Genomic DNA, 20,719 nt, shown 5'->3' with positions numbered 1-20,719 from the left:
CTGCACTCACCTGTGCCACAAAGAAGCGCACACACACGCGCACATACACCTACGCACACTCATTTCAAGAGGACGGTGAGAACAGTTCTTGGGTAGAAGTGAAATGCCTTATTTTAAACGATGTCTTTAAGATTTTTCACTTTCTAGGTGTTCATAGAAGTTTAAATTATGAGATGTTAAGTATTTGTAATGATTTTGTTTGGTATAGAACAGATAGTTCAGTTGCCTTCAGAGTCCTCTCTTCTTCCAAGCCTCAGTCAGGGGCTCTTCTGCTTTCCTTTAGTTATTGTCCATGAAAGGTTGTTTAAGAAAGAAAGAAACAACTTAATTTCTACAAGCATGATTTTTCATTCCTTAAAATAAGGTGATTAAGCTATGAAATTCTTGCCGGGCGTTGGTGGCCCACGCCTTTAATCCCAGCACTGGGAGGCAGAGGCAGGTGGATCTTTGTGAGTTTAAGACCAGTCTGGTCTACAGAGTGAGTTCCAGGACAGCCTCCAAAGTCACAGAGAAACCCTGCCTTGAAAAAACCAAAAAACAAAAACAAAATCAGAGTAGTTAGTTATTCTTGTATATGTGCTGTTTATGTCTTGCTGTCTTAAAACTACATCACATCTTATGTATACATCTGGGAAATATTTAAATTTATTTTCATTGAGGTTTTTAATAGAAAAATGATATGTTCACCTAAACAAAGTTTTTTTTTGTCTTATTTTGAAGTTAGTGAACAGAGGTTTTTGCCTTTTTCTTACAGCAAAAGTAGTGAAAGTATTAGAGAAATTTGACCCCGTATTAACTGCCAACCTCTAGTTTTTCAGGTCGTGAAACTGCAGAGGTTTCAGTATGTATTTTTGTTTGGATCTAGAGAAATCTTGTACAAAACCATCACCATCAAAAAAGCAATGCTCTGACAAAACTGAAGTCGAAGTTTTGGACGTAGAAAATAAAGAACCTGTTGAGTCACCTGCTGCAGAACCTTGTTCTCCAAGGCCCACACCCCCCCAGGCACAGCCCCGAGCATCAGCTGCCAGCAGGGATTCTGTGGCTGCCCCACCATCGCTGCTCCACTTGGACAGAGGGCTGAACTCAAGATCAGAAGCATCTGCTGCCTCCTCAGTTAAAACACGAATGCAAAAACTTGCTGAGCAACGGCGCCATTGGGATAGTGATATAGCAGGTATTAAATGAAAAGGGTGGGTTGGTCCCTGAATTTCTTTTGGTAAGATTCAGCCTGGAGCTGAAAGTGGTGCTACATGTTTGTAATCCTAGCACCGGGGAGGCTGATGCAGGAGGATTATAAATTTAAGGCCAGCCTGGAGTGGCATGAAAGATGAGTGCTTTTATTTTATCTGTATGTATATTCTTTGCTTGTAGATAATTTGTATACTAGGGGTATATCCATAGGCACAGTGAATGAGAATGAAACATTCTCATTGAAGCAGGTATTGAGGTTCTTGAACTAGTACAGAAACAACCTAATAACAGATTACTTCCTGTTTGCAGTGAAAAAGTACCGACCCTCAGCTGTTTCTTCAGTCATGTATCACTAAGGTGTGGGGTGCTGTTTGATAGGAGAAAAGATGTCAAAACAAAATATCCCCACTCCCAGTATGTTGAACGGTAAAGTGTATTCTTAGGCTATAATTCTGGAAAGAGATAAGTGATTGAACCTATATGCAGGCAAGTTAGCAGTTATGTACCAGTGTTATTTTTGTCATGACTAACTTTATTCATCTCCTGCTTGTTAGGTAAAATACTTGAAATGGCTTCCTGAAATACCCATATCATACTTTAAAAGGAACTGAGATCCAGAGAAAATATAGATAGGAAAAATTTTGGATTAGCATCTCAGAAGTATGGGGAGCACAAGGTGTACTTTTGTCTCTAGATTATAAAACCCTTTAATTAGGGTGCATAGCCAGAACTAAGATGAAGCAATATGAATAAATTGATAAACTTCATTTTTACTATAAAAATTATGAGTTTTATATGCGTGTGAGTGCACACCACATAGATGACTGGCACTTGTTGAACCCAGAGGAGAGTGTCAGATCCCCTGGGACTGTTGAAAGCTGCCATGTTGCTGGTCAATGGTGGCATAAGCCTTTAATCCTAGCACTTGGGAGGCAGAGGTAGGCGGATCTCTGTGTGTTCAAGGCCAGCCTGGTCTAGAAAGCTACACAGAGAAACCCACATCTTGAGAACTGTTGATGTATATCCACAGAGTCATTTTATCAGCCCATTTTAAGAAGAATGAACTTATTTCAGCAAGTATTTGTGTGCTGAAAAGAGTTTGTAAGGAGGACGAATCTTTTGAAACAAGATTCCTGAGGTGTTAGAAGGGTAGAATTAAAATTTCAGGCCGGGTTATAGAAGCTTGAACAGAAGAGAGTAAGGAGGGGTGGTCTCTTCTCTTGATTGTATATGTAGAACATGATGTGCCCCAAACCTTGGTTCCCTTATTTATATTCATGCTTTTTTAATATTGCTATTGTGATTTGTCTCCAAATGAAATACAAATGCTATCCAAATAGTCACTAAGTAACTGTTTTGTTTAAATTAATTAAAATAGGGTTCCGTTTCTTAGTTTCCCTGGCCACATTTCAGAGCTCTGACCACATGTGGTGAGTGCTTGCTGTATTGGATGTGTAGATATAGGGCCTCTCTGTTGTACTAAAGCTTTGTGTTGTGTCATTGGTCCATTTCATTCTTTAGAATAAAAGGTTTCTGTAGGATGCACTTTTTTTTATTATTATTTTAATTTTAAATAGCTTGTTTTACATGTCAATCCCAGTTCCACTCTCCCTCCCCTCCTCCCGCATCCCCATCACCCCCCCCCCAGCCTCCCACCCTATTGCCAATTCCTTCCATATAGGGGATATCTAGAGTCTGTCATTTCACTCAGGGTAGGGTCCAGGCACTCCCCTAAGAGTCCAGGCTGAGAGAGCATCCCTCTTTGTGCTATGGACACAACAATGTCTGTTAGTATTCGAGGGATAAACACTGATCCACTGCTCAGGATTATGTATAACTCCATGAATTAACTGTGAGATAATGCAGTAGTACCTTTAAATTAGATTTTTTTTATATGATACATACGTGTGCCTTGACCTAGCTTGTGAGGGTTCACAATCAGCTTCCCATGCTTGAGTTACAGGCATTTTATCCACTGAGTTATCACCGCAGCATGCAGCCCTGGAGTAGTGTCTTACAGCATCTATAATCTACCAAAAAAAAAAACTGTAAAACGTGTGTGTTAAGAGTGTTTCAGTTTGGATTAAGTACCATTTAAGTAATGTAATTTCATGAATACAATCAATCTCATTTTAAAATTCTGTACGTAAGAATAGCTGTTGAATATGGCTTTTGATTTTTCTGAAAACATTTTCAGATGATGTATCGGAAAGCTCACACTTCTCACCAATGCCATCTGAGGAAAAGGCTGCTTCACCTACCAAGCCACCCCTGTCAAATGCCTCAGCTACCCCAGTTGGAAGAAGGGGCCGTCTGGCCAACCTTGCTGCGACAATTTGCTCCTGGGAAGATGATGTAAGCTACTCATCTACAAAGCAAAATAGTGTACAAGAACAGCCTGGTACCACTTGTTTATCCAAATCTTCCTCGGCAAGTGGAGCATCTGCTAGCATCAATAGTAGCAGTGTTCAGCAGGAAACTACATGCTGTTCCCAAAGGGATGGCAAGGCCTCTGTCAGTAAAGCCCCATCATCAAGTGCTGTCGAAGGACCATTGCTTAAAGCCTCAGCGTCCAGCTCTCTGGTGAGTAATACCATTTTGATCTTTTGAAACTTTTGTTATAAAAGTAGTTTATGTGCAGCATATTTATATGTTTTTAGAATGTTTTATAAAAAACAAAAAACATAAACTTGGTAATTATCTAAGATAAATTAACCTGACTGAAATTATGTTAATCTAAGGTAACTAAATTTTAAAAATTCAAAGTATATAATAACGAATATGATGGGGCCTCATTTTTGCTATTTGGGGGAAAAGTAAAAATAATCCCTTTATTACAGCACCTTTGTAAGTATGTATAAATATAAGATACTGAATATTTCTGGACTGAGAGTACGAACCTGTATTTGTCGTTGCCTCCAAGGAAGGCACATTGACAGACAATGTCAGCAAAAACACTTTCTCTGTAACCGTTTGAAGTTTTTGAAACTTTACTTTATGCATGTAATATTACCTCAGTAGTTAAAAAAAAGGAAAAGAAAAAGAATGTTGATAGTATTGCTGATGATGACCCATTAGTGTAGACAGGTTTTGGACTTAGACCTACCTTCAATCCCAGCTCTGAGACATAGTGAGAGATGTTACTTTGTACAAGCTACTTATGTAAAGCCTTATTTTTCCTTGTTGCATAAAATATGGGAGCAGGGTTATTAGAATAATAAGCTAATTTGCATAAAATACTTAGCATAGTTCTTGGCTGAATTTAGCTATTTTTTATAATCAACTTTCAAGTCCATGATACTTGTAGTATTTAGACATCCCTAATGTCAAAAATTCAAAATCGGAAATGATTCAAAAATCTGAATGAAGCCTTCTGAGTGCTCACTGAGTGCTACAAGTAGAAAGTTCCTCGAGAAACTGCTTCATGCATTTTGTTACTTGTGGTACTGGGAATTGAATTCAAGGCTTCCTGCATGTTGAGCAAATACCGAGTCACTGAGCTGTATTCCCACACTTCTTGGCTGAAATTTTTTTTGGGGGGGGTTTTGAGACAGGGTTTCTCTTTGTAGCCCTCAGTGTCCTAGAACTCACTCTGTTAGACCAGGTTGGCCTTAACTCAGAGATCCACCTGCCTCTGCCTCCCAAATGCTGGGATTAAAGGCGTATGCCGCCACTGCCAGCCTGAAATAATTTTTTTTAAAAGATAATTTAAAATTGCTTCCAGGCAATGTCTAAGATATGTATGTATGTATGTATCAGAATTGAATTATGTGTTTAAACTTGGGTCCCATCTCAATGATACCCTCGATTGTAAGTATTTTAAAAGAAATTTCCAATTCTGATAACCAAGTGCTTTTAGTCAGGAATACTCAATTCATATCTTATTGAATTGATACTTAGTTAAAAATACATATAAAATAATATTTTGATAGAACATAATTTAAAAGTTTAATAAAACTACTAGCACAATAATTTGAGAATTTTTTTATTATAAAACTGGGAGTGACCCTACCCCTGATAACTACTTAGATGTCAATATATTGTAAGACTAAATGACCTATAGTTTAAATAACAGCATTTTATAAGTTGATAAAAAAATCATGTTAAATGAGAGCAAAAGAATAATGCTTTTGGTAAGTTTTGTATAATGGCTACCAAGGAAGTGAAACTTGAACTGCTTTGTGGTATCTACACTGTGACGTATTTACCCTATGTGTTGTCATGTTTCAGAAAGCGCCATCTTCCCCCGTGAAATCTGCTATACTCATCCCCAGTACTAAGAACTGTGAGGCACAAAATCCTGAGCTACTTCACAAAAGTGTTAGTCCTCTGAGAACAGAGGCATTGAAGCCCAGGGAGAAACCAGCTTTACCCCAGGCACTTCAGTCCAAAGAGGAGGCAAACAGGGAAGTTTGTCTGCAGTCCCAACCCAGGGACAAGCCTGCAACGCCAGGTTACGTATGCTCGCATTCAGCATTTTATTTAATGGTCACTTACTGTTTTCAGGTTTTGAGTCAAGGTCTTCCTATGTATCTCAGGCTGGCCTGGGACTTACAGTAGCCCAGGCTGGTCTCCATGTTGAGATTCCCCATAGTCTCCAGGGTCAGGGATTAGACTTCTATCATCATGCCTAGTTCCCAGATTAAATTCCTCTTGTGAACTGTAGAGTGCTAGATGAGAGCCTTCTTCTTTATTCCTTCCTCCCTTCTTTCCTGTTTTTCTCTTTGAGAGAGTATCTTATGTACTCCAGCTGGGGCTGGAGTTGCTTTGTATCAAAGATGACCTTGACATTTTCATCTCTATCTTCCCATCTACTGAATTAAAAAAAGCTTTGTGTCCCCTAGGCCCAACTTCTTTCTTTTTTATTTTTTTATTTTTATTTTTGGTTTTTACGAGACAGGGTTTCTCTGTATTGTTTTGGAGGCTGTAGGCCCAACTTTCTTATTGGGCTCTGATTGAAAGCATATTCATTAGTGAACACTGGCCCTTTGCTGGTAAAAGCATTTATTTATTTATTTATTTATTTATTTATTTATTTATTTATTTATTTATTTTGGTTTTTCGAGACAGGGTTTCTCTGTGTGGCTTTGGAGGCTGTCCTGGAACTAGCTCTTGTAGACCAGGCTGGCCTCGAACTCACAGAGATCTGCCTGCCTCTGCCTCCCAAGTGCTGGGATTAAAGGCGTGCGCCACCAACGCCCAGCATTGGTAAAAGTATTTAATCTGTTATGTTGCAACAGTTTAAACAGGATGATCAGGCTACCTTTTTTTTTCTTTTTCTGTTTTTTGATTCAGTAAAACACATACAATGAGAACCTATATTTTAGGGAAACAGTGGAGAACCAATCTTATGACTAAGTATGACTGCTTTCTAGTCTTTACTCTGACTAGAATAAATCTAGTCTTACCTTGGCTATGTTGGGGGGGCATTGAGCTCTTAAGATCTACTTGTCTCTGCTTCACCACCAACAAGCAATAGAGAAGAGCTAATGTGCATATAGAGTACTGCATTTCCATTATATTTGCATATGTATATACTTTGTATATATAAATGAAGTTGTGTATTTCTTATCGTAGTAAGATGATGTTCCATAAAATGCTATATTGATCTTGTGACATATCTTCTGGTGTGCTTCACATATTACTGACTCAGAAACACAGGACTGAAAAAGTTAGCATAAAATGCATAGTGACAGAATTTGCTGTGAGCTGTGTCTAACTGTGTGCTTAAGGCGTATGTCTGGGTGTGTGGAAATGCCTGTATGCACACGTGGGAGTGAGCGAAGGACATTGTTTGTCTTACTGTCTTGAAACAGAACCTCCAGAAAACTGGGAACTCCATTTGACTAGGCTAGCCAGCCTGTGAGTACCCGGAGCCATATATCTCTACCTTCCAAGGTTAGGGTTACAAACACGTGCAGCCATGCCTGTTTGTTTTGTTCCCCTCCTCACACGGGTCTAAGGGTTCAAAGTCAGGCCCTCATGCTTGCAGGGCAGACTCTCTTACTCGTTGAGCCGTATTCCCATGCACCCACCGCCTTCTCTTTTAAGTGCGTCTCATTTGATCTTATGTGCCCCTGGCTTACTCTAGCTCAGGATGACTTCGGACTTTTCTTACCTCCAGGTCCCAGTGTTGGGATTACAGACATGCACCACCATACCCAGTTTGTGCAGTGCTGGGATCAAACGTGGCGGCTTCGTGTCCGTTAAGCACATACTCTACTAACTGCCACACCCCAGCCTGTGTCTACCTCCTGAAAACACATTCTTCCTACAGTGCATAGTTCATGTCATAGGTGGAGACGAGAGTAGGGTAAACAGAAAGCCACAGTCAATTCCTAGATGTACTAAATGAGAATTGGAAACGAGGTAGGGCCCAGTGGTAAAACACTTGCCAGGCATTCACAGGCTCTGGGTTTAATCTATAGTACTCCTGGCTTTTAAAATACTAAAAAAATATTTTATTTTTAAAAGATTTATTTGTTTTCTGCTATGTGTATGTTATTTTACCTAATTTGTGTGCTTGATGCCCAACAAAGTAATTGGAGCGCTTCAGGTCCCCAGGAGCTGGAATTCTGGATGGTTGTGAGCCACTATGTAGATGCAATGAATTGAGCCCAGCTCTTCAGCAAGAGCAACAAGTGCTCTTGACTGCTGAGCCACCTCTCCAACCCCACAGACTAGCTCTCTCTTTTTTCTTGTTTTCTAAAGACTTAAGACTTAGGCATGAAGCAGTCTTCAGATTATTCATTTATTGGTAGATATAGTCAGCATTACATTACCAGGACCTCAGATATTCAATTTAATGTTTCTTTGTATTAAACTCTAGTTTGATATATATACTTGAAGTGGTGATAAATGATACATAGTCCTCAAACTGAGATTATATGTTGAATTCTGCTGTTTGTTATTTCTTTTCCTTTTCAAATAAAGTTTACTATAATAGCCACATCTGTTTATATATTTTCCTGTGGCTCCTTTCAGTCTTTACTGCAGAACTGAATATGTGAAAGACTCCATAGGGCCACAAAATCCCTACTTACTGTCATGTCCCTCACAGGAAAGTGTTGCCAACATCCTATAATTAACTCTGCTTTACATAATACAATCTTTTGACAGAGGTGGAGATAGATATAGGGGTGTGTGTGTGTGCATATATATATACCATTTGCCCTACTACAAAAGTACTTTATACTATTTCAAATAGCACTCTTTTAAGACCATTAGTTGCATAACTCATAATTTGTTAAAAGCAATAGTTTATGTTCATATTCAAAGGCCTGCATGAATGTCAGAGGACAGCTGTCTGGAGTTGCTTTCCACCTTGTTATTTTGAGGGAGGCTCTTGTTATTTCTCTCCTATGCTGTTGAGTTTCCAGCCATTTCTCCCCCTCCCATTTAACCATAGAGTACTGAGTCCAGGAGTACGATGTGAACCACTAAATCTATTGATTTTATTGGGGCTCTGGGGAATCAATGCAGGTTCTCAGGGTTTTGTGGCAAGCACTTTAACCTGCTAAGCCAGTTTGCTGCCCCCCCCTTTTAATTACTAAACCCTATATATTTTAGGACATAATGGCTGAAGAGATGGCTTATCAGTTAAGAGGATATGTACTTTTCTTTCAGAGGACCTGAGTTCTGTTCTCAGCACCCATGTCAGGCAGCTCAAGACTGCCTATAACTCCAGCTCCAGGGGATTTGACACCTGGCCTGTGTTGTTCCTGTACTAATGGGCACCCACACAGAGACACACATGTGTACACATAATTTAAAATAATAAAGATAAAATGTAGAACACATTTTTAGTAGATTCTTTGAACAATTTTAATTTCTTTTTGTGAATGATTATTCCTAGAAGCAAAGTATTTGATAACTAATGGGTTTTAGAATTTTTCCCTTGGAAATGATAATTGTTAGTTATTTTGAATAGATTTCAAAACTGTGTTTTTATAGGAGGAAAAGGGATTAAGCCTTTTCTGGAACGCTTCGGAGAGCGCTGTCAAGAACACAGCAAAGAAAGTCCAGCTTTTAGAGCATCAACCAGAACCCCTAATATCACTCCAAATACAAAGGCCATTCAGGAAAGATTATTCAAGCAAAACACATGTTCATCAACTACCCATGTAGCACAGCAGCTCAAACAGGTAAGGCACTTACTACATGTCCTCAGCATGGAACCTAAGATAAATACAAGACTTCTTTTTAAAAAAACATGTATTTATTCTAAGTGTGAGGGTGTATCACATGCATGCAGTGGCTGCAGAGACCAGAAGAGGGCAGCAGATCCTCTAGAACTAGAATTACAAATGGTTGCAAGCCTCCTTTGGACTCTTAGTACTGAACCTGGGTTCTCTGCAAAAGCAGCCAGTGCTCTTACCCACTGGGCCATCTTTCCAGACCAAATATTGAGTCTCTTTGACTGAGTAAAGAGAATCCTTTTGAGGACATGTTCTAGTTACAAGACATATCTCATTCTGTAGCCTAGGCTGCCTTGGATCTCACTGGGCAGCCCAGGCTAGCCCTGTGTTCTCAGCAGTCCTTCTTCCTCAGCTTCCATGTGCTAGGAATACAGGTTTAACCACTAACCCTGCCTTTGGCCAACAGCACTTTGCTTCTCTGTACCTCTTGCTGCAAACTGGACAACGAAAAAATATATCATCTTCAACATGTGCTGTGAATCTTTATATTTTATAACTGAATACAAGAAAATTGGGTTTTGTTTTGTTTTTTGTTTGTTTGTTTTTGAGACCGGGTTTCTTTTTGTAACTCTGACTGTCCTGGAACTCACTCTGTAGACCAGGCTGGCCTCGAATTCACAGAGATCCAACTGCTGCTGCCTCCCAAGTGCTGGGATTATAGATGTGCGCCACCACCACTTGGCAAGAAAAGGTATTTTTTAATCTTTTTTTTTGCCTAAGGCCTTATTGATTTCAAGCTGATCTCAATGTAGCCTGTAGCTGAAGATGATTTTTGAACTGCCCCTACTGCCTCCACCTCCCAAGTGCTGGGATCACAATTGTATGCTGCCATATCTAGCTTTTAAGAATTTGAATATTGTTAAATGCTGTTGATGTCTTGTGTAGAATACTGACTTATTTCATGGGTGTAGGAACGTGAAAAAGAGCTAGCATGTCTCCGTGGTCGATTTGACAAGAGCAATTTATGGAGTGCAGAAAAGGATGAAAAGTCAAGAAACAAGCAACTAGAAGCCCACCAGGTAATGTGAACAAGAAATGTCACTGATGTGCTAAAGTAATTTTCAATTTTTTAGTTTTGAGAGGGTGGTTGGTCTCTCAGTCTTGCCTAGACTGCCAGACTCTGAAGTAACCCTCTTGTCTTGGCCTCCCAAGTTCAGGGATTATAGGTGTGAGTCACCATGCCCAGCTTTGTAAATAGTTCTTAAACACCTTCCTTTCCATTCTCCCGTGCTGGTGTCATAACTCTTGTTTCATGTGGTATTTTCCATGTCTATCCCACTCTACAGCCTTCTCACTGATGACCTTACAGTCAGTTCTTACCCACTTTCAGATTCTTAGTGCTCTGCATAGATGCTGCTTTTAAAGTACTTGGAATCTACATTTCTCATTGGTAACTGTTTAATTTTTCTACAGTTCTAGTTTGCTTCTCTATTGTGATTAAGCCCTGAAAAAAAACAACCTGGAGAGGAAAGGGTTTATTTGAGTTTACATTTTATAGTCCATTATGGAGGAATGTCTGGGCAGAAATTGGAAGCAGGAATTACAGCAGAGGTGCATGGAGGAATGCTACTTACTGGCTTGCTCTTCATGTCTTGCACAGCCCGCTTTTTTTTATATAGCCCAGGACCACCTGCCCAGTGGGGTAGACACTTTAACGTCAGCTATTAATCGAGAAAATGCCTCACAGATTTGCATGTTGGCCAGTCTTCCAAGGTGACCCTGACTTGTATCAAGTTGACAAAACACTACCCAGCATACCTACATATGCTTTTAGTGTCTGCAACCCTTTCAGTTTCTGTATGCCTCCTAATTGTTTCTTTATTATAATTAGTCTTCAATAATTAGTCTTCTTACACAAACACAGTCACACTTGGATACATTCATCCAGATAGTATTTTCTAAGTCTATTAGCAATCTATCTGCCTGTTAGCCAGTGTGATAGTCACTCCCATAGGTTTACTTTTCGTTGTCCGCATTTTCTTTTCTCTTTCCTCTCCTTTTCTTCTCAGGTTCTTCCATGATTTTCATTGATCAGTTTCAGACATTTAACTAGACTTCTTAGCAGCATTTGGCATTGCCAGTGACTTTTCTGCCTGATTCTTAGGTTTTTCTCCTGTGTCCCTGGAGACAAAAGTCTTTAGATTATTTGTACTAAATAATTCCTTTGAGCTGGGCAGTGGTGGCACACGCCTAAAGTCCCAGCACTCAGGAGGCAGAGGCAGGCAGATCTCTGTGGGTTCGAGACCAGCCTGGTCTACAAGAGCTAGTTCTAGGACAGCCTCCAATGCTATACAGAGAAACCCTGTTTCAAAAAAAACAAAACAAAACAATTCCTTGGAAGCTTGTGAGATAGCAGTTACTTATTCATGTGACCAAACTTATGAACATGATACTAACAGAGAGTTCATAGGTTTTCTTCCCCAGAAATCCTTTTGTTTCCCACAAAAGGAGTAGCCAAAAACATGGATGAAAAATACATGAGTCATTAAAGTTCAGGGAGACAAACCTTTTTGAAAAGGAAGGGATGGTTTTGTCCACTGAGGGTTGAAATGAGCCTGCTGAGGTTTGTCTATTTAGTGTTTGTTCATGCTCTGGTTTCAAGTTTGAAGTCTGCTATGATGTGTCGAGTGAAGAATGCAGGGATGGGGGGGGCAGGGTGAAGAGAGCAGAGCTAGTGTAGGCAGTTGCCACAAGTTTTATCTAAAGGGGAGGGAGAAAGGAGGTGGTACCTGGAGGGCATAAAAAAGAAAGTGTGTTTGAGCTGGGTTTTTTGTTTTCTGTGACTTAAGAATGTTTTAGCATTGGTGGAAAGGAGTTAGCTAATAAGTTAAGGTGAAGGAAACGGAGCTGATAGGTGTAGGATGAGGAGAGGGAACCGTTTGTGAGAAGAGCAAGGTGGAAACTGCTGGCCCTGATGTCTAAGCCCTGCTGTCAGGATCTGATGTCTGCCTGTTAGTGGCTCACTTCTCTGCCTTTGACTAGAACATGAAGGAAGAGGGAGCTAACTCAGAATTAGAAGGGATCAAGACGTTAGAGTTGAGAGTCTGATGGCCATGTGTCAGTTACTTTTCTGATGCTGTAAAAAACCGCCATGACAAAGCAAGTTAAGGAAGAAAGGGTTTGTTTTGACGTAGGATTCCAGAAGGTAGAGTTGATTGTGGTGGGAAATCATGGCAATAGTCAAGGAAAATGTGGAGCAGGAGCTGGTTACCCACAAACAGGAAACAGAACAGCAAGTAGGGTAAGGCTGTAAACCATCAAAGCCTACTCCCAGTGACACACTTCCTCCAGCAAGGCTCCACATCCTAAAGGTTCTGAAACCTCCCCAAATAGCACCTCCACCTGGGCAGCTGTGTGTTCAAATACATGAACCTGTGGGGGACATTGCTCATTCAAACTCTACAGGCTGTAAGACCATACATATGATATACGTGTACTATAACCAGATTGCACAGGTATGGCCAAAGAGTCTAGGTGGACACTTGTAAAATATCATTGAATCTTTCCAATAGCAGTGTAAGTTAGTAATGTCATTTCTCTTTCCCAGCTGGTAAGCATGAAATCAGGGCTTCTAAGAACTCTGGCCTCACAGTCTTGCCTTTCATATACAGTGTGTATATGTGGGTGGTGACCATAGCCCAAGGAAGCAGCAGGGAGCAGTGCTTGTTCTGTGGTCATTTTTTTAAAGCTTTGAGAAAAAGGATAGTTGTTTCCCATTCTCATCACAGTCACTTGCTCACTTAGCAAACATTTGAGGTGCCAGGACATCATAGCACAGACGTTTTTTCTCTCAGTGATTACTTTGAAACCTATTTTTCTGTTTTCTGCAATGTGCCTCAATTTTTCTTCCTCAAACTTCCTGCCCACCTTTGAAATAGCCTGTATATAGCATTTAAGAGTTTACTCTGAGAAAAAAAAAGAGTTTACTCTGTTTTGTATGTCAGAAGCGTCTAATTTGAGAGACAGTCTAACCAGGAGCCAGATGAGAGGTGCCACTCACTAACTGTGTGTGTAATGCCTTAGCTCCCCTGTGCCTGTTTTCATTGACAAAACAGAAACAGTGGGTGCTAATCCAGAGGATTTGACCTGCTGAGGCAATGAAATGCTTAGTAAGTGACAGGCTGCATCCTAGACTCTGTGTGTGTTAGCTGCTGTTAGCTTACCTTGCTGGTTTCCAGTAACTCTATAATCATAAAGTGTGCTTTTGAGATGGTATCTTACTGTGTAGACCAGGCTGGCCTTGAACTTGCAGTGCTGTTTTTGCATCTGCCTCCAGAGTGCTGGATTACAGATGTGTGCCTCCATGACTGGCCATCATAAAGTGTGTCTCCACTGCAGGGCGAGAGCAGATTATTGAGAACTCTACAAGTTAGCAGTGGGCTCTGCGGTAACTAGGCCTGTCCATCATAAAGTCTGTAAACATGTAGAAGAATGCATGTTTTTCCCTGTTGTCTTCCTTATTATTGGATGTTTAGAATTTTATACATTGAGTAAATGATAATTAAATAAAATCTTCATGTAAGAATTATCTTAAAAGTGTATAGGAAAGGACAGAGAAAAATGATGGGAAATTGTTTTGTGTCGCTTTCACTTTAGTTGGTTTGTGTAAAACTGAACTCTGATATGAATTTTCATTCTTTCTTGATTCCTAGTCCTTTAAATATTTTACACAATGGGGATCTTACACACTGAAAATTATTAACACTGGCCTAGACCCTTTTAGTAGTATATTATTTCTTTTATTCTAAAAAAATAGAATATTATTTAATAATAGTCTTATCTCATTTAATAAACTAGTTAAGATAATTCTGAGAAATAGAATTTACTTCTCCATTTGTTTTTTGTAGGAAGTTAACTGTCAGAATACTCCCCTCAAGAAACATCAAACTGTTTCAAACACCCCATCGATTTCTGAAACAAATAAAGTGGCTGAGAATCAAACTGCAGTGAAGATTTCTAGTGCAGAGCCTTCAGGTTAGTGTCACATGCTACTCAGCTGCACCGTGTGCTGCTGCAGATGGCTGGAAATGGCTCAAGGACAGGTGCTGCTATGCTGTGCTGTGCTGTGCTGTGCCCAGGCAGAGCTGTTTTCTTCTCCAACCAGCTTCATTTTTGACCATTTAGTTCTTCCCAGAATAAGAGCTCCCTCTTGGCTTCTGTCCCCACCCCAAAGAGAGAAGGACTTTGTTCTGGCTCCAGCTCTAGAGAAATACAGTCCATCATGGCAAAGGAGGCAATAGAGGCCAAAGCTAAGAAGCAGAGCTCTTCCCTCCCCTCCCCTCCCCTCCCCTCCCCTCTTTCTTTTTAGAGGTAGGATCTTACTGTGTAACCCAGACTAGCCTAGAATTTTTAATCCTCTGCCTCAGTGTACTAAGTGTTGGAATTATAGGTGTGAATCACCACACCTGGTTTATCACAAACACTTTGAAATTTTTATTTTCCTTTCCTCCTCCCTCCCTCCCTCCCTCCCTCCCTCCCTCCCTCCCTCCCTCCCTCCCTCCCTCTCTTCTTTCCTTCCTTCCTTCCCACAGGGTCTCACACTGTAGCCCCTGTTGTCCTGGAACTCTGTAGACCAGGCTGGCCTCAAACTTAGAGATCCGCCTGCCTCTGCCTCCTGAGTGCTGAGATTAAAGGTGTGAACCATCACGCCTGGCAAATTTTTATTTTAATAAATGTGTGATAAAAAGAATAACGTAAAGGGGGAACTCATGGACCCCAGTCTGACAGCTGGAAAACCATCATAGGACCAACCCAGACCCCCTGAATGTGGGTTAGGAGGCCTGGGCAGTCTATAGGGCCTCTGATAGTGGATCAGTATTTATCCATAGTGCACAAATGGACTGTGGGAGCCCATTCCACACAGAGGGATAGATACTCTTTTAACCTAGACACACAGGGGAGGGAATAGGCCCTCCTCCAAATGATGTGACAGACTTTGAAGATCCCCCATGGAAGGCCTCACCCTCCCTGGGGAGCAGAAAGGGAATGGGATAGAGGGTTGGTAGGGGGCGAAGGAGGGCACTAGGATTAACATGTAAAACAAACTTGTTTCTAATTTAAATTAAAAAAAATAAATTAACAACAACAAAAAAAAGAGCCGGGTGTTGGTGGCTCACGCCTTTAATCCCAGCACTCAGGAGGCAGAGGCAGGCGGATCTCTGTGAGTTCGAGGCCAGACTGGACCGACAGCCTCCAAAACAATACAGAGAAACCCTGTCTCGTAAAACCAAAAAAAAAAAAAAAAAAAGAAAAAAGAATAACATCCTAAACTCTACTAGCTTTAGCTAGGCATGGTGGTCCATGTCTGTAATCCTAGTCCTCTACGGGCTAAGAGGGGCTGGTTGCTGATATTTAAATGGAGCCTGAGCTTCATGGTGAGACCCTGTTTCAATAAAGAAACCATCACCCCATCCCCTGAAGCCAGTCTTACTAACTTAACTTCTTTTTTTTTTTTTAATTTATTTATTATGTGTACAGTGTTCTGCCGCATGTATAAATGCATGCCAGAAGAGGGCACCAGATCTCAATACAGATGGTTGTGAGCCACCATGTGGTTGCTGGGAATTGAACTCAGGACCTCTGGAAGAACAGGCAGTGCTCTTAACCGCTGAGCCATCTCTCCAGCCCCCTAACTTAACTTCTTTTAGTGCACACTTCATTACTGTTAATTATGTTCATTTGTCATCAATCTCCAGAACTTCGTCAGCTTGTAAAACTGAAACTGTACTTGTTAAACAAAAATTCTCCTTGTTCCTTTATCGTCCCGTTTTATACTGTTGCTGTGAATTTGTCTTCTTTAAATGCCTCATGAGAAGAAACACACGGTAGTCCCTTTTATCCTTAGGGATGCAGTCCAAGATTCTGTAGGTGAATCTTAAGCTTGTGACTAGCACCCGAGCTCCCTAAGAACTCAGTGTCCCTAAGAACTCAGGTTTCTTCCTGCATATCCTGCAGTGTTTTCAAACAGGAACAGAATTGTTACAGCTTGCTGTCTTTTTCTGGATTTCCTGTTTCTGGTTGGCAACAGATAACTGAAGTGGAAAGTGACCCTGGATGAAGGAGGGCACTGTCAAGGCTGGACACTGCTCTGTGTGTGCACACGGGGCGAGTGCCTTCTCTCCTGCTGCCGTGCGCGGTTGCTGATGTGCCCGTTGCAGTCTCTGGAGACCGACGTGGAGCTACTGCATTGTGTTGCATAACAGTTGCCCTGCTTTATGTTCTCACCAGCAGTGCACAAAATTCTAATTTTTCTGCTTTTTGCCAGCATCGCTATTTTGTGTTTTGAGTGTTTTTCAATAATGTTTTTTGCTTTGGGGAGTAACCATCTTAGTAAGTGTAAGGTGAAATCCCATTATGTTATTTGTCTTTCTCAATAGTGATGATGGACATTTTTCATATTCTTTGTGGTTGTTTGTGTTTCTTTGAGAAAATGATTTTTGGCCCCATCCACCCCACACACATGACACCTGCTTTTTTCTGGGGGGAAACAGGACCTTGCTAGGTAGGCTGAGACGGCCTGAAATCTACTTCAAATCCTTCTGTGATCCTTCTGCCACTGCCTCCCCGAACGCGCCCCCCCCCACTCTGTTAAGATTATAAGCATGCCTGTTGCAGTGTGTGTGTCTCTGTGTGTGTGTGTGTGTGTGTGTGTGTGTGTGTGTGTGTGTGTGTGTGTGTATACATGAATTTGGGGTACTTTTCCTTGGGGACAGTCCACCTTTTTTTTTAACCAGATCTCTTCCCTGGGACCTGTGGTTCACTGTTAGGTGAGGGCAGCTGACCCATAATCCTATCTCCAGCTCCCTGGTGCTGGATTAAAAGTGATCACTACAGCCAGGTGGTGGTGGCACCCTCCTAATCTCAGCGCTCAGGAGGCAGAGGCAGGCGATCTCTGTGAACTCTAGGCCAGCCTGGTCTGCAGAGTGATTTCCAGGACAGTTTCAAGCTACACAAAGAAACCCTGTCTTGAAAAAAGAAATAAGTGATCACTACCATGCCTGACTTTTATGTGAGTCCTGGTGTTAAACTCAGGTCCTCATGCTCAAGTGGCAGACACGTCACTACTGACTGAGCTGCTACCACCGCCATCCCCACCCCCACCCCTGCAGCCAAGCCCTGCTTCCTCCACTTTACCACCATCTGATTTCTTATGGGTTGAGTTGTAGCAGTTGTCTGTATATTCTAGATACTAATATCATTCGCACAATATATAAATGTCTTGTTTCATAGTTTGCCTTCTAGTCTGTCACTGTGCTGAATGTATTTGGCAGAAAAAAAGTTTGGGGATTTTTTTTTTTTTTTTTTTTTTTTTTTTGGTCTTTTGAGACAGGGTTTCTCTGTGTGGCTTTGGAGGCTGTCCTGGAACTAGCTCTTGTAGATCAGGTTGGCCTTGAACTCACAGAGATCTGCCTGCCTCTGCCTCCCAAGTGCTAGAACTAAAGGCCTGTGCCACCACCATCATGTGGTTAAAAAAAGTTTTAAGTTTGATGTAGTTTCATGTGTATTTTCTTTTGTTGCCTCCTCTGTTTGTTCTAAATATAAGAAATTACTTAAAAATTCAACATTATGAACCCTTTTCCCTATTTTAAGTCTTTAATCTTTTTAGCTAATTTTTAAATATGTAAGAGTCTAGCTTCAATGCTTTTCATATGATACCCAGTTTTCCTAGGATCATTTATTGAGCCGACTGTTCTCTTCCTTGTGGTCATCTTAGTTTCCTTGTTGAATATTCTTGATCACATATAAAAGATTTATTCTGGGCTCTCCGTTGTGCTCCATTGATATTTGTCTTTCTGCCAGTATTGTTCTATATTGATAACTATAGCTTTGTAATTTTTTTACTTTTCTGTGTTGCTGAAACCAAGGGTCTGATTTGGATGCTTTTGGTATCTTTTTTATTTAGTTAGTTGCTTTTGATAAGGTTTTGGTTTTGGTTTGGTTGTTTTTGGTTGTTCAAGACAGGATTTTTCTATATTGTTTTGGAGTCTGTTCTGGAACTTGCTCTGTAGACCAGGCTAGTCTCTAACTCACAAAGATCCTCCTGCTTTGCCTCCCGAGTACTGGGATTAAAGGCGTGCACCACCACTTTCCAGCTTTTGATAAGACTTTAAAACGTGTATTAAGTCCAGTAGGGAGAGTAGGTGTGCCTTATGTTTCCAGTCTTAGAGGAACTCTCCGTCTTTGGTCAGCAAGTGTTAGTGTTACCTAAGGCTTTTTGTCTGTTGTCTGAGAAAATTCCCTTCTGGACCTAGTTTTTGAGTGATTTTTGTTGACACTTTTTTTTGTTTTTAAGGTGAAAAACTGATTATGTAAAAGTCTGAATAAAGAATAACTTGTACTCTTTAATCCCAGCACTTGGGAGGCAGAGGCAGGCGGATCTCTGTGAGTTCAAGGCCAGCATGGTCTATATATAGATCGAGATCCAGGACAGCCTCCAAAACAATACAGAGAAACCCTGTCTCGAAAAATCAACAACAACAACAAAAAGAATAACTTGTACTATTGCTGTCCTTATCTTCTTGGTGGAAAGAAAAACAGGAAGTTAAGAGGAAACAGATGTAGCACTTTTTGTAGATTTGAATATTTAAAAGTACAGGCGTGGCTTGCTAATGAAGATTTATGACTCCATAATTTTACATTTTCAGGTTGTTTCTGATTCTGGCACATAAGTTCACCTTCACCTACACACACACACACACACACACACACACACACTAATTTGATTTTTCTCAAACTTTTTTAGGTTCCACTGAGAGCAAAATGACAAAGTCCAGCCCTTTGAAAATAACATTGTTTTTAGAAGAGGAAAAGTCCTTAAAAGTTTCATCAGACCTGAAGACTGAACTGGAGACTGGTTGGTTATAGTTTTCATTTCTTATAGTGGATCTTAGCTCTAGATCCACTATAAGAAATAACACAATAATGTAAGGATAATGCTCTGTTTTTAAATGTCCTGCCACTTTACAATACCTTATGTTTTTCAAGTTAGGTTATACTGTAGCTTCTACTGAGCTGTGGTACTATCAACGGTTACTGTTAGGTTACTCTGAAAATTACCCTCAATGGTGTTAATATTTTTCTGTGCTGACTACTGTGTGAAAAGACAGCTCGTAACAATAGAAGAGACTCATTTGAAAGTGGTTTTTGAGATTTATTATTTTTTATTTTATTTTTCCAGGACAGTGTTTCTCTATGTAGCCCTGGCTGTCCTAAAACTTAATCTGTAGACCAGGCTGGCCTCAAACTAGCAAAGATCCTCCTGCCTCTGCTTCCTGAGTGCTGGGATTAAAGGTGTGTGTCACCATCACCTGTAGAGATTTGTTATTTTTAAATTGTGTGTGTGTATCTTTGTCGGGGTGTGCTCACATGACTGTAGATGCCTTCAGAGGCCAAAAGAAAGTCTTGTTTTGAGCTGCCCATTGAGAGTGCTAAGAACTGAACTTGGTTTCTTTGGAAGAGTAGTAATACCAAGCCTTCTCTCCAGCCCTTGAGTACTTTTTGAAAGTCAGAATCTTGTGTTCTGCTTAATACTCTCACTTAAATCCAAAGCATTAGTTTAATTTTTTGTAAATCTAATCTTTACATCTTAGAGAATATTTTGGAGCTTTTTAAATATGAGAGTCCAGCTTTATCTTGATTTTGTGTGTATTGGCAGTTGTCTTCTCTGTTATTAGGAAGTGATTTTCCTTAGGGTACCTCTTTGTTTATTTTTGTCAGCATGAAAACTCAGCCTCCTCTGCCATGTTGGTTCATAGTATCTCCCCACTGAAATGTTTTTCAGAAGTGGTACGTGAAATTGAGATGAGTGTGGATGATGATGACATCAATAGCTCCAAAGTCATCAATGACATCTTTAGTGATGTCCTAGAGGCAGGTGAGCTGGATGTGGAAAAGAGCCAAGAGGAGATGGAACCCGTGGGAGGAGAAAACATGGAGGACCAGGAAGATGCACTGAACATCTCTTCTATGTCCTTACTTGCTCCGTTAGCTCAGACGGTTGGTGTGGTAAGTCTAAAGGCTACATGTGCTCAGGCTCACAGCAGATACACTGAGTAACACTGCACATCTCCTCCACTGTTGCTAAATGAGTTTCGCTCTCTTCGTAACTCTAGTAAACTCCACTAATTTCCTATCACCTCAGGTAAATATTGCTATATTTGAACAAGCATGACATTTGGACTCAAATTCTGGTTGTAGTGTTTTGTAATTGTTGTGGCTTCTCTATCACATGATTGTCTCAACTGTTAAACATGATTAGCAACAGTACCTACACTCTAGGACTGATGTAATCTTTAAGTCATAAAAATTTAGACATTATATTTAGACTG

The 20,719-nt window shown here is 40.6% G+C and overlaps 1 protein-coding gene across 4 annotated transcripts in view; it reads left to right on the top strand.

Moving 5' to 3' along the window:
• Nucleotides 1-20,719, top strand: part of Anln (anillin actin binding protein) — a 57,456-nt gene that overhangs the window by 7,982 nt on the left and 28,755 nt on the right. For all 4 annotated transcript variants that reach the window (XM_021232076.2, XM_013119353.3, XM_040729774.1 and 1 more), the window contains exons 3-10: nucleotides 866-1,177; nucleotides 3,392-3,777; nucleotides 5,425-5,647; nucleotides 9,148-9,338; nucleotides 10,304-10,411; nucleotides 14,240-14,366; nucleotides 19,135-19,245; nucleotides 20,173-20,396. In XM_021232076.2, the coding sequence (XP_021087735.1) occupies nucleotides 866-1,177; nucleotides 3,392-3,777; nucleotides 5,425-5,647; nucleotides 9,148-9,338; nucleotides 10,304-10,411; nucleotides 14,240-14,366; nucleotides 19,135-19,245; nucleotides 20,173-20,396 (1,682 nt within the window). The remainder of the gene's footprint in view (nucleotides 1-865; nucleotides 1,178-3,391; nucleotides 3,778-5,424; nucleotides 5,648-9,147; nucleotides 9,339-10,303; nucleotides 10,412-14,239; nucleotides 14,367-19,134; nucleotides 19,246-20,172; nucleotides 20,397-20,719) is intronic.

Source organism: Mesocricetus auratus, unplaced genomic scaffold, assembly GCF_017639785.1.
Source record: "Mesocricetus auratus isolate SY011 unplaced genomic scaffold, BCM_Maur_2.0 Super-Scaffold_100022, whole genome shotgun sequence".
Lineage (NCBI taxonomy): Eukaryota > Metazoa > Chordata > Mammalia > Rodentia > Cricetidae > Mesocricetus > Mesocricetus auratus.
The sequence above is the reverse complement of the archived record's forward strand: the minus strand, read 5'-3'. Positions and strand labels throughout refer to the sequence as shown.